The 14,679-nt window shown below is 39.6% G+C and overlaps 1 protein-coding gene across 6 annotated transcripts in view; it reads right to left on the bottom strand.

The window, feature by feature from the left end:
- TENM1 (teneurin transmembrane protein 1) overlaps positions 1 to 14,679 on the bottom strand; it is an 870,866-nt gene that overhangs the window by 102,325 nt on the left and 753,862 nt on the right. For all 6 annotated transcript variants that reach the window (XM_051827790.3, XM_051827788.3, XM_051827787.3 and 3 more), the window contains 2 exons: positions 8,020 to 8,040; positions 2,912 to 3,144 (listed from right to left, as the gene is read on the bottom strand). In XM_051827790.3, the coding sequence (XP_051683750.1) occupies positions 2,912 to 3,144; positions 8,020 to 8,040 (254 nt within the window). The remainder of the gene's footprint in view (positions 1 to 2,911; positions 3,145 to 8,019; positions 8,041 to 14,679) is intronic.

The following is a 14,679-nucleotide window of genomic DNA, read 5'->3' on the forward strand; positions in this document are numbered from 1 at the left end:
GCTGCAGAGCAAAAATAAACAAATTGGGCCTTCTTGGGAGACAAAGAACCTACAGGATAACCTCAAAGATGAAATTAACAATCAACAGTATCCTCCTTTCAATTTGCACACTATGATTTAATAACCTCTTGCCTGATTTTGCCTTCTATGGAAGGCTATGAAATTGCCCTGAAGCATTCCACACAACGAGAATCTCAGTTTTGATTCACTGACAAGGGTGAATTCTGTCTGTATTCGGCATGGAGATGGGTGCCATAGCTGAGCACCTGAGTGTTCTGAGCAGCATTTTCAGAGTGACTGATGTCTGGACATACATTTTGCCAGATGAGTGACTTTAAAGATCACCAACAGGGTCTTCAAATACTGTTAGCATGGTTGAAGGAGATGTAGCAGATACCTGTAGTGTGAATCACACATCCCACTCCTTTAAGCATTCTAGTTTAATCAGTGGACCAGAGCAGAGGCTGACAACACCAGCTTCAGGAATGTTATGTAAAAGCTGTCCTGGATGGCTTAAGACATTCAGCTCTGTCCTAAGCCTGGGCTAGGAGTCTTAGGGCTCCCCCATAACTTTGGGATAAATGAAGTGCAGTGCATTATGGTAAAGACCACTCTCAGATAGCAAGATCGGTAACTCAGGCCAAAGGGAAATGCACTACTAGCTATGACAAGAAGAAAAACTTAGTTTAATACTAGTTTTAATAGATATATAAATTTTGGCATTCTCATTACTGATGCTTCAAGAGTTCACGTAAATCTTGTTCATCAGGACTCTTATTGCTGCTTTCCAAGCCACACACACACACACACACACACACACAGCTGCAGTGAATCAATTATTTGCTTTCTTTGGAAAACCCAAGATATTCATTCTCTGTGTGGCAGGTTGAACGTGGTAGGTGAGTTGAGTGGTTCTTGTACTAGCAGTAACTCAGGAGGATGTCAATTTCAGGTCCAATACAAGCTTGATTTCTCCCTATTTCTTATGCAGAAATTCTTATAATATCCACATGAGTTTTAAACTTGTGTTAAAGGTGAGACCAAGTTTAGTGTATTTCCTTGAAAGATGGGCCAATTACATGTTGGACCTGAGTTATTCATTCACTCATCAAATGCTTGCTGTGAACCATTACATGTAATAAATGAGAACTGGCACAGAGAAAAAAAGAAACACTTTACTATAATACTTGGCCAGCAGTGGTGGGGGTGGGGGTGGGGGTGGCATGGGGCCAGGAGAGCTCTCTTATATCTCTTATGTTTTTGTTGCCTCCTTTAAACACCACTGAAGTTCTTTTTGGGAATATTTGGCATAGATATGAATTACTTAATTGATAAGTTGGACAACAAGCAGGTGAGCACATGCAGTGGATGCCGCACTGTGCTAGAAGTTGGTGGGAAGGTAGGGAAGATTAAAAAATATTAGATGCAGTTTCTCATCTTGAGTAATTTACTTTGGTAGAAAAACAATCTCCCATTCATGAAAGAACTGGAAAGAAAAAGGCGGCAAAATGTAATCAAGGGCTAATTGGGTAGTACAGATGCTGTTAAGGAAATTGAGATTTAATGGGCTGGGGTTAGCCAGAGAAGATTATGAAAAACAAAGACCTTGAAGAAAGCAAAAGCTTTAAGCTTTGATAGTAGTTGGAATTTAATTCCAATATAGCAAATGTCAAATGGCTAAAGAGTAACTTCATAATATTTGCAATAATAAATTACCATCTAACAGATTAAACACATTGACCTCACTACATTTATTGGCATGAAAACATGTTCATCCTACATTAAGTATATAAAGCAGGCTATAAAATAGCATTGAATAATATGAGTCCATTTTTAGGGAATTAAAATATATGATATGCACAGAAAAAGTCTAAAAGGACAAACACTAAAAATTTAATGGAGGTTTTCTATATATGGTAGGCTTACAGGTAATTTTAATGAAACTTTTTTCCTTTTTTCTTCAATAAATGCTTATTGTTATTGCAATAATTTTAAAAGCACATGGCTTTATAAAAACTAGTACATGAGTATATTTTAAAATGTGTGCACATATATCTAGGAGAAGGAACAGTGAAGTGATTAAATAATAAAGAGACAGTGTATGTAATACATGATGACAGACTTAAAAATCAACTATCCTTCAGCTTAGTGGCCTAAGATGGGCTTATGATCCAAGACTAAAAAATCATGATTTTACATTACACTGAGAGACAGATATTTGCTCATTAAATTCCAGGGGGTAGAATTGAGGGTTGGTCCTTGAAGATTGAGAAATGAATTTAGTACCAATAAAAGTAAGGCTGAGCTTCCATGGAAGGCAAAAGAAAAAAAAAAGGGGAGGACTACGTTATCCTAGAGGTGCTATAAATAAAATATATAAGTAGCTTCCAGAATGATTTAGATAAATTAGTGTAAGAAAGGGTCATTAAAATTTGTTAAACCTCAGCCAGAAGAAGTGTTTAGGGTCTGTAAGATATTCCACATATTTGACAGCGGTAGAATGTGGGCACAGACTTGCTCCCAACCAATGCAGGCCACAGAGATAAAGCAGGTTTTCTGCTGAGCAAGGTTAACCCTTTAGATGTTGGGCTGTGAGGAGTTTCCAGGAGGACTCCTCACAGGGTGGTGGTGGTGGTGGTGGTGGTGGTGGTAAGAAGATTCTGGGCAATAGATATTTATCAGCTAGAAAGAAAGAATTTCAATGTCTTAATAACAGTTACAGCCATAATAACACATACTAGCTAAAAATTAGTCTTGGATGTGCCTATCCTCTGAGATAGACTTCAGAACAGGTGTCCGTCAGAAGCAGAATATTCAGATGGATGGATGGGCTACAGTGTAGTGATGGTTTTAGGATTTCATGAAGTCAAGTGAAATCTTTAGATGACCAAAGGATGTTTTTTTTTCTTACCTCGAGGACTGTTCAACGAAGCTTCTGATGCTCTCCCACCATCTCCACAGTGGCTCTGGTCAAAGGGAAGGCACTGGTCACCTGTTCCTGCTACCACTTCAAAATTCTTGGACAAATCTTTTGTTTCCACAAGAGATCTCAACTTGTAGACTTTTCGAGTATTGGTGTCTGATAGATAGAGGGATTCAGACATAGGGTCCATAGCCAGGTAATATTTGTGAGCAGGACTTGTGCTAAGGAAGAGAAAAATAAAGTTATTCAAAGCAGTTTGTTCAACATGTACCCCCTGGGGTCTGCCTTTGTCACAATTGGAAAAAGCCTCATAATAGATGAAAGAATTCATGTATCTTCCTTTTTATGTACTGAGAGGATGAATATCTCTTTGCTTTTCTAGTAATGGGTCTAGGTATGAAAAAAATCCAATGTCTACTGTTAATCTGTAATGATGCTGACATTTCAATACCATTCATCAGGGGATAGAAAAAAACAGAACACAGAAAATCTCAGGATATCACATTTCTCATACTTTTAATACTTGTTTATCAAAAAATTACCAACTAAATGACTTCCTGAATATCTCACTGTCACCTCCAACTCAACAAACCCAAAACAGAAGTTATTTTCTTTTCCTACCTTCCCCATGCCTCATAAACCTACTCCTTTTCTTCTGGGGCCCTGCTTTCCTTTTATAACTGACCACTACAATTCTCTGATCCATTTTTCCTTCTTTCAGGGCATAATAGAACTAATTACATTTAACCTTTTTCAAATTATAGTCACAATTACATGATTGTGCAATCACATAGCCATACTCCTGAAGGTGACACTAAAGTTACCCTGAGTAGATACAGGCATTCCTGAAACTATACAGTTAAACATCGATAGGGCGTCATATGTTATATCTATCTGCATAGATATGTGAGATCACTCATTATTTTGATTCCTCCTACTTAATTTATTTTTTGGTGGCTGCAGTAATTTTGGTTTGGGGGATACTTAACATGAACTGCTTACATCATTCAAGCCCTAAACCTGGAAGTTGTCTCTGATCCCTCCTTTTCTCCCCACATGCAACTGTCTGTAAAATAGTTACGTTAGTTCTAACTTTCATCATCTCTGGCCTAGAATATTTTCTATAGTCTGGTACACAGGAAAGTTTTTTGTGGAATCTTAAATTCACTTTTTCCTACACTATCTCCATGATTATTGATTGCTTGGCTCTCATCTTTAAAACCCTTTTACTATTCTTTTCTTCACTTAATTTTCACTTGCCTCTCAAGCTTTACTTAAGCTTCATTGCCTGAAGGAAGCTCCCCTAAATCTCCAGTCTGGTTACTTGCACTATGCTTACCTGTATTCTGGGAATTACACATTAGATTTGTTCATGTGTTTGCATCCCTACCCAATAAACTATGAGAGGCTGGAGGAGAGCAACCTTGTCTTGTTTATCTACTGTGCTCAATGCTCAGAAATCTGCCTAGCACTAAATTTTCTAAGCCTAAACCAGAAGCCACTGTTTCCCCCTCCTTCTTTCCACCATTCCCCACATTCAGTGAAGTGTAGTTTTAAAAAAATTCTACCTCCTAAAATCTTCACCAGTCTGTTGGCTTTTTCTTAACCTCTGATGTCATTATTTTTCATCTGAATTCCTTCCTTGGTACTATTTCTACATTGTAGACTGGCTTATAAACTCAGTAAGAAGCATTTACTAAGGGAATACACTGTATCCAAGAACTGCGCTGAGGTCTAATATGGTATATTGCTACTTGTATGCAAGATACAGTCCCTTTCTTCATGAAATTCAGTCTAAGTCCAAGCATTAAGAGCACTACAGAGAGAGAAATGAGCAGAAAGGCTATGAGCTAGCAGCACCTTTCACATGATATTAGCTCTATTCTTTAGAATTAACTGAAATCCATACTTTATTTAGATTTCTTTAGTCTTTTTTTTAAACCTAATGTCCTTTTTCTATTCCAATATCTCATTCAGAATGCCACATCACATTTAGTCTTCATGTTTCCTTGGGCTATTCAGGGCTGCGACAGTTTCTCAGATGTTTCTTGTTTTTGATGACCATAACAATTTTGAGGAGTACTGGTCAGAGTTTTTTTTTGTAGGATACCCTCTATGTGAATGTATCTGATTTTTTTTTTCCCTTGGAGGTTAAGAGCATTTAAGTGGAAGGCCAGAGATAAAGTGTCATTCTGATCAAATCAGATCAAGGGTACATAAAACGACATGATGTATTACTGATGGGCTGACCTTGATCTCCTAACTGAGGTAGCGTTTGTCAGGTTTTGCCACTGTAAAGCTACTCTTTCTCTGTCATGTTCCATATTACACTCTTTGGGAGGAAATAACTGTGTCCAACCAACATTTCAGAAGTAGGGAGTCATGCTCAACCTCCTTGAGGGTAGAGTGTCTATATATAAATTATTTGGAATTATTCTGAATGGGAGCCATCTTTTATCCTCCATTTATTTGTGAATTCAACCATTTATTTATGTTAGGATGGATTAATGGATGTTTCTTTTGAGAGTTGCATTAAATCCAATGCCACTTCATTTTGTTGTTCAAATTGTTCCAGCTTTAGCTATTGGGAAGCTCTTTGTGGTGGCTTGTGTACCCCTTTGCCTTTTGAAGCTTTTAGGTGTCAGCGCTGCCTTACTTTTTAGCACTGTGAGATGCTCTCGGCTTAACTCATATAATGCCTTCTCCAATTCTAGAATCAGCCATTTCTCCAAAGACGTCTCATCTTTTATTGGAGAATGGGTGCTGAGTGTAAGTGCTGTTTTCCAACATGGCTCTCTTTCCAGCACTGTGAATGCTTTGTAGGCAGGAACATAGGCATTTCTCTATCGTTAGCACCAACACAGCGGCATGGTTGGTGTTTAGTGAGTGTGGAACTGAGCTGAACTGTAGGATATGAAACCAAGACATTTAGTCAAGCAAAATGGAGGTAAGATGATCCTCAGAACCATTAAGATACCTTTAAGGACGGGCATGTTTTTAATTGCATTTGTAATTGCATTTTCTAAGCATATTTATGTATATTAATAACAATAAGGCTAGAAAGTACTCATTTGAGAATCAGTTCATAGTTTTCATTGGAAAAAAATCAGGTCCAATTGGAATACTTGATTTTTTTCTACTTACCTTCATTGAGTAAGAGAATCCAGTAGATTCCAGGGACATCTTCAACCCTGGAATCTCCATGACAGGTGCTGTAAATAAATGTAAAGGGCCCCAACCGACTCCAGAACTGAATTGGCATTCATACCAGACAAGGCATCTCTGTAGCAAAGACTGCTTGAACAGGGATTTGAGTAAAATTTGAACATATTTAGTGGAATTTTTGCCTTCAGCATAAAATTTGTCTAAGTATTTAGATCTTTTTAGACTAAAGAAGGGGGTCACAATTCTTCCCTAAAACAACTTCAATACTTTGGTAGCCAGTTTGTGGAGTTTCCACAGAGCCAGATTAATCATGCTTTGTTTAGGAAGAGTCCATAGGCTATTTTTTCCAAGAGAAATGTTATTCGCACAAACTACTTAGGAATGCATTACATTCATTCATTATTGAATATTCCCAATGTGCCTGCAAGGGAAGTTAGAATTAGCATTCTCCTCAAATACCAGCTGGGGAAAACCAGACACAGAGGGGCTTGCCCAGGGTCAGTAACGAATCTGGGCCTGGAGTGAGATTAGATCAGATCTAATCTTATGACTATATGCAAAATACCATCAGGTGCTTATTATTCTGAAGGTGACCAAATAAAATAAAATAAAATAATCAGTGTTCCTGCTTTCTTCTGAGCAACATGTTCTATTTTGTTCAGCTAGGGTATTCTCAAACTTTGTGTACTGGCCTTTAGAAAATGGAATAGTCCAACATACCAAATTCAAATCTGATTGTTATTTTCTTGACAGTTAACAGGAATGTCCTGTATATTTTTATGCAATTTCTTGCCATTTCATGCCATTTCCCAAGCGCATTTCAACTCTTTTGAGACTGATTTCTTTCTACTTTCTGAAAACATGCTATGCCAGAGAAGAAAAACCACTGGACTATATTCCAATTTGCTTTAATCTCTTGTGTCTAAATACATATTGAAATGGGGATATGTGAATATTTCTTTTGTAACTTAGGTGTTAGATTTATTATCACCTTTTGGTTAGTTTTACATTCAAGCAATGCCCTTCAACTTCGCAAATATCACTTCATCCATACTAGCTAAAAATCACATGGATTGTTAAATGGGCAATTAATGCTTATAATTAATATTGTGCAACACTTTACCAGTAAGCAATTTGACAATCAACTTGATCTGCTTAAGGAATCAGTAATGCCAAAGTAGTAGGCTGATCCTGTGCACTGGCATTTAGGAGGTGGCATATCCAAAATGAAACTCAAATTAAAAACCCAATCAGTGCCATTTTGATAATAATTGGCATTGGAGAGTTGGCAAATTCAATTTTCTCCTTTGCAATATCAGGTAATTTAGAACAGTTTTCACAAGTGTAATGCATAAACAAATTGAAAAGAAATACGATGAATTTTGGAGTTACATGGCATTGTTGGTAAATGATCAGTTTAGAATTTTTTTGTATTACTTCTTTTTAGTGGGAAGAACTAGAAACTATAAAGTCACATAAAAGAAAAAATCTTATTAAAGAAGGTCATTGTGGTCACTGTCTCTTAATATACTTGTCAACTATATTTCTGGCTCTAGGGAGATTGCTGTATTACCCCTCTCTCTACCTGCAACTTGAAAACATCAAATGTGTTTGAACTTATGGACTCATTTGTGATAGCACCTTAGGGAAACATAATGAGACTTAAGGCTTTGCTTTCCCATGGAGTACTGAAGTGCCAGTTTTCACTTATCTTGTTTTCTTTTCAGTATGTTCCGTTCCTCCGGCAAGTCTACTTTGTGCAGCCCTCTTCTTTTGGAGGATACTTACCTGCATCGTAGCTTCCAAATTCAACCTTCACATTATCCCTTTCAACTTACTTAAGAAGCACAATTTCCCTGTCAGCACATTATTAGAAAGTGGTCTTTCAGGCAACAGGGGTTTTTAGGCAGCTGCCCACGTGATTTGCTTACCTATGTCTGGTATCTCTGTTTCTAGGGTGCACAAGGTATCCACGAGTGGCAAGTGAAAACAAACAGAGAGTCATCAGTGTTATTCAACAGGGCAAATCTACCGGACACACCAATTCCTAACACAGCTTGTGGCTATTCCAGGAGGATTCAGGCAAGTACACAAGGCAATCCCTCCGGGCCTCTCCTAAGATGGTGTGAAGGTGAGTGTGTATTTTGCTGGAATAGAGCAAAGTTCTAAGGCAGGTTTTTCAAAAAGTTCTCCCTGGACCATTTGCACATCTGCAGTTTCCTGGGACTCTCCCCAGTCCTTTTTTAGAATTTTATCATAGGGGTAAGGTCTAGGAGTTTTATTTTTAACCTCAGGTGGTGATTGTGAGGCAGAGTAAAGTTTAAGAGTCACTTGTATAGAAGTTGTAGAAGCAGCCACTGCAAAGGGTCTGATCATTCTAGGCTCTGTTTTGATAGCCGTTATCACCCCTATCAAAATGGGGTATCACTGTGTCTGAATATCAAGTCATAAGCACAACAGGCATCCCAACCCTAACTGCAAGTTACTTGTCTGTTTGCAGGGACAAGACCGGGACATCTGTTGTGCATATTTCTTACCAATATTAAAAATCTTAATCTTTCTAATGTACAGGGTTTTCTCTTAAACCATGAGAGAATGTGCCTGGCATCAAAACTGCTGCATCCAAACAGCTTCAACAAAACAGCATGTACATCAACTCTTAAGGCCTGTGCCTTCCAGTCATCCTTGCTCCATGGGGCCAATTGGAGTGGGCAGAACAGAACTGTCAGGCCAGAAGCAGCAGAGCCCTTTGCATCCCCTGATCTGCGAAGCCTCTTGACACTGGGTGTTGCCTAGGGCATTTTATTCTGGAACCTGGTATGAGGCTTCTCAGACACAGGGCACCTGGTATTTGGGTACAGGCCTGACTCCGGGTCAAGTTTGCTTGGAATTGAAAGGCTGTAATCTGTGAAACACAATCATTTTAATTTTAAAATCCTTTTAAATCTAGCCCTATGTCATTTTGAATACATGAAGATAACCTTTTTTTTTTTTTTATCTGCACTAGAAAATGTTCTCATTCTTTGGAATTTCAAGGAAGAAGAAAAGATATAGTTATTTCATTCGAAGCTATCTGCTACCATGTGTTCAATTCTTTTTAAAAAGACCCTTTCTGGGACTTTGCTAGTTGGGGTCAGAGGTCAGCAAAGGTGTGCTGACTTTTCAGTTGCCCCGGCCCATCTCCAAAGGGTAGATAGCCTCTGGGTTGACACAAAGGTCAGCTGGAAAGGATGGGGAGCTCTGATTTGAAACCTGGCCTCGGGCATTTGCACTTTTTCCAGTTTCTTTGTCTCTAGACATTCCGTTTGTTTTTGCAGGCTCTGAATTACAGGGCGAGTGTGCTTGAGGCTGGTGCTCATTGCTGTAATGCAGTTGATCTTCCTGAAGAAAGTTTAGTTGTGAAAGTACTAGAAGGGCCTCATTAAAATATAGCTTCATCTCCAACACATTCTTGTGGCAAGGAACCATTTGTCTGGCTACAAAGAGTTTCGAAAATCTTAGGTGACAGCAAGGAGCGGGGAGAGGGGTGGTTTGACTTTCTTGCAGCTGCTTCTGATCCTGCCAATAATGTCACTGTGAATTTGGAAAGATGTCCCACATTATGCAGAGCAGCTTCGCTCATTAACATCTCAGAGGGAGGAAGTGAAATGACGGAATTTATTTCCAGTCTGTGACCTTGTTCTGTCTCAGAATTACTTTTAGTTAAGGGTTTAGGATTGAGCCACCTCCAAGGTTGGTCTGCTGTCTAGCTAGCAACTGATTGCATGCTGAGGCCCCAGTGTGTGAGCTCTTCACAAGTGCCTAGGCCCATCAGTAGGCTTCATTGCCTGGCAACTGACTTGAAGCTTGCCATGAGTTAGGAGAAAAGAGTGGATTTGCAAATCTGTCTCGAACAAGAAATGTTTCTACTGATAAGGCCTTTAAATTGATCTTTGATTTTCTCAGGATCCAGATGATGATGAGAGCCACCTACTCTTTTAATTTAAAAGAAAATTATTGATATAATATTTATACAACATACAATTCGTCTTTCTAAATTATACAAACTCAGCAGTTTCCAGGGCATTCAGAGAGTTGTGCAACCATTGCCATAACCATGTTCCAGAACATTTCATGCCCGACCCCTGAAGAAACTCTGTACCTATTAGCAGGCATTGCCCATCCTCTCTTCCTTCCCTGCCCTACACAGCCACCAATTTGCTGTCTGTCTCTATGGATTTGCCTATTCTTGCTTTTTCATATAAATGAAATCATACAACACATGACATTTTGTGTCTGATTTCTTTCACTTAACATCCTATCTAGGGTCCGGTGCTGTGGCGTAGCGGGTAAAGCCTCTGGCTGCAGTGCCGGCATCCCATGGGGCGCCGGTTCGAGTCCCAGCTGCTCCACTTCTGATCCAGCTTTCTGCTATGGCCTGGGAAAGCAGTAGAAGATGGCCCAAGTCCTTGGGCCCCTGCACCCATGTGGGAGACCCGGAAGAAGCTCCTGGCTCCTGGCTTTGCATCGATGCAGCTCCAACTATTGTGTCAATTGGGGAGTAAACTAGCATTTGGAAGACTCACTCAATCTCTCTCTCTCTCTCTCTCTCTCTCTGGCTTACTCTGTGGTGGCTGCAACCCTTTATTTGTTCTTCATGCTATTGTCAACTTCTTTCCTTATTCTTGGCTAAAAATATTTGATGCTGAAGAATGGACCATCTTTACATGGTCTTTTGAACATTCAGTGCCCATTGCTGTTTATCATTGACTTCATAGAGCTTCCATCTCCAAGAATCCTCATCTAAGATTACCTTCTTGCATGCTCCAGCCCTGTCCCTTCCCTTATTACAACTTACTTAGCTCTTGATTAGGACCCTGCTTTCAACTAGCAGCCCCTTTGAAAAGCAATCTGATAAATGAATCCATGTTGAAGGACTAAATTTGAGACTCTTAAAGAATCAATGCTTCAACTCAAAGGAAAACATTTCGTAGAATGAACAATTTGAGCACTGTGAAAGGCCAGCCAAGACCCCTTTTGGGTGAGTGGAGGGATCCTTTGACGGTTACTGCTAATGCCTGAGATCAAATTGGTGAAGCAACCACCTAGTTCATCTATGTGCAGTGTTTCAAGCGTTTGTAGCTCCAGTGCTGCTAATACGAGGATGGTTTACAGCCATTTCCCAGATATTTGCTGAGATCTGAACGCCCAGGTTCCATTTGTTGTTCAACAGAGTGCTGTACAAGTTCCACTGTGCATCAGCATGCTAACTAAGCCTATGTGGCTGCTATTCCAGTTCTATTCCATTCCTAGCCAATGACAGGAGTCAAGGTCTGAAAACAATGTAAGAAATATTAACCCGTCACTAGAAAAGAAACAGTAAAACCTCAAGAGAAATTTTCATGTCACATTGACATTTGTCAAGTCCAAATTACTCAAGGTACCAATAAGCATTTACCAGGCTCTTATTTTCTTTTCTCTTTCATTTTTAAGGAAGGACAAAATAAATATCTGGAGAATAACAGAATCCCAAACAAAAGCAGCATGAGGTTTTTGTAAAGAATAAATCACTTCCAGTCATGCTTAATGGGTTTTCTAATAGAATTGTGAAATTAGAAGATGAGAGGGGAGCAAGGGGATATTAAATATTTGAATTCTTGCAAAGCATTTCATATAGTCTCATATTTTTACTTTTATAATTATACTTGTTAGTTTTAGAAAACCAAAAAGTTATCTTGAAGCCATAATCAAAGCAAAAGAATACAACAACATTTTAATTGATGAGAAGTATTTCAAAAGACTTGGAGATGGTTGACTGAAGAAAGCTCAGGAATCTATGATATCTATCGTCATACTTGCAAAAGTATCAGGTAAGAGAGAAACGACTACTGTGCTGCTTCATATGCTAGCATTTGCCACCACTGAGTGGATGTTTTACGAAGGCAAATTTTAATAGAATGTAACAAAAAGGTTTTTTTTTTTTTAAACTAGAGCAATCCAAAGGCACAATAGGATATCTTGAGAGGTACTTAAATTTCTTATTGTTGAAAGGGATTAAACAAAGTAGAGATAATAAACTGCCAACTATGCACTGATCATGACATTGGATCTGACACCTTCATGGACCTTTCTAATGTTAAGCTCACAATCTGGGATGTAACTTTTTTATTATTTGAGAGGGAAGGAGAGAGAGAAGAAAAGGGAGAGGGAGGGGGAGGAAGGGGGAGGAAGGGGGAGGGAGGGGGAAAGGGAGGAAGAGGGAGAGGGAGAATGTGTTCCCATCCTAGCTCACTATCCAAGTGCCCCAAACATCTGGGGCTGGGCCAGGATGAAGCCCAGAGCTGGTGACTCCATCCAGGTCTCCCATATGAATGTCAGAAACCCAATTACTTGGACTATCTGCTGCCTTTCCAGGTGCATTAGCAGAAGACAGATTGGAAGTGGTGGAGCCAGGTATCTAACTCAGGTACTTTGATGTGGGATGCAGGTATCTCAACAGGTATCTTAATCTTTAGGCCAAATGTCAGTCCTTGTGACATCACATTTGTGTTACTGGGGTGTGTGTATATAAATAAAGTTTTGACATTAGATACAATTCCCTAGGGAAACCAAACTATACATATAGAAATGGATGCATCTTGGAGTGGGCATTGTGATAACAGCAGGTGACACCCACATCCTAAATCAGAGTGCCAGTTTGAATCCCAACTCCTTGGCTTTTGATCCAGGTTCCTGAACCTGGGAAGGCACCCAATATAGCCTAAGCACTTGGGTTCCTGCTACCCACATAAGAGACTCAGATGTAGTTCCTGGCATCAGCCTAACCCAGCCCGTTATTGTGGGCATTTGGGTAGCAAACCAGTGGACGAAAGTATGCTCTCTCTCTCTCTCTCTCTCATTCTGCATTTGGAATGATCCAGATAGGGTTCCTGGCTTTTGACTTTGGGCTGGCTCAGCCCTGGCTGTTGACAAACTTTTGGGGAGTGAATTGGCAGATGGAAGATCTCTGTCTCTGTTTCTCCCTTTCTCTATTACTCTGTAAGACAAAACTTTAAAAAAAATTGAGGGGCTGGTGCTGTGGCGCAGTGGGTTAACGCCCTGGCCTGAAGCGCCGGCATCCCATATGGCCACTAGTTTGAGTCCCGGCTGCTCCTCTTCCTATCCAGCTCTCTGCTAGGGCCTGGGAAAGCAGTAGAAGATGGCCCAAGTCCCTGGGCCCCTGCACCCACGTGGGAGACCTGGAAGAAGCTCCTGGCTCCTGGCTTCAGATTGGCCCAGCTCTGGCCGTTGCAGCCATCTGGGGAGTGAACCAGCGGATGGAAGACCTTGCTCTCTCTCTGCCTCTCCTTCTCTCTCTGTGTAACTCTGACTTTCAAATAAATAAATCTTTAAAAAAATTTTGAATAGCTATACTGGACTTGGTTTCTATTGCTTGCATGTAAAACTGCCTTATTGAACATAATAAATTGTTAAATAATGAAAAACATTATATGAAAAAAAGAAGTGAATCGATCTTCAAAAATTCTCCAGATAATACATTTCAAAAACTTCCTTAGGTTTAATTGAATGATTGCATAAACATCCCTTCTTTATTATTTTACTCCAGTTTCCCACTGGAAGAAAACACTGAGATGTGTATGTATAGATAAAATCTGCAGCAAACAGTCAAAGGGGTACTGTAAAAGAAATAATACTGGGGCCAGCGCTGTGGCATAGTGGGTTAACGCCCTGGCCTGAAGTGCCAGCATCCCATATGGGTGCCAGTTCAAATCTTGGCTGCTCCACTTCCTATCCAACGCTCTGCTATGGCCTGGGAAAGCAGCAGAAGATGGCCCAAGTCCTTGGGCTCCTGCACCCACATTGGAGACCCGGAAGAAGCTCCTGGCTCCTGGCTTTGGATCAGTGCAGCTCCGGCTGTTGTGGCCATCTGGGGAGTAAACAAGCAGATGGAAGATCTCTCTGTCTCTGCCTCTCCTTCTCTCTCTATGTAACTCTGATTTTCAAGTAAATAAATATATCTTTTTTAAAAAGAAATAATACTATTCCTCTTCGCAGATTCACCAAATTTTTCGTTTTCTTCCTGTTAGCCAATAGGGCACTAGCTGGACAAAATAAATGCTTGACAACCAATGAAAGTGAAATTATTTTTGAGGACAGATAAAAAAAGTTCAACTAATGGAAATAAATGCTTGACAACCAATGAAAGTGAAATTATTTTTGAGGACAGATAAATAAAGTTCAACTAATGGACAGCTGGAATCAGTAGGAGTGAAGTAGGAAATATCTAGTCTTCTAATACTTGAAATGTCAAAGGGTATCTGGAATTGTTTAGAGTGGCTTGATATAGAAGAAAAGGATGGAAGAGAAGGAAATCTAGAAGGGAATCCATTAGGGGCAAAGTTTATGTTCTCCCAAGGGTCATCCAAGTTTTGGCTGAGAACTACATATATGTAAAGTTCAAAATAAATTCAACTGTACGAAACAAGTAAGAAAATGCTCAAATATAAATTTGAAGTCAATTCTATAGATAGGGAAGTAAAAGACATATTAGTAAAGTCACATTACAAATAACTTGACAGTGCTTCAAGGTCTAGAAGTTTTCTACCCTTTTC

This window comes from Oryctolagus cuniculus, chromosome X (genome assembly GCF_051225735.1).
Source record: "Oryctolagus cuniculus isolate XC-2025 breed Fujian yellow rabbit chromosome X, ASM5122573v1, whole genome shotgun sequence".
Taxonomy (NCBI): domain Eukaryota; kingdom Metazoa; phylum Chordata; class Mammalia; order Lagomorpha; family Leporidae; genus Oryctolagus; species Oryctolagus cuniculus.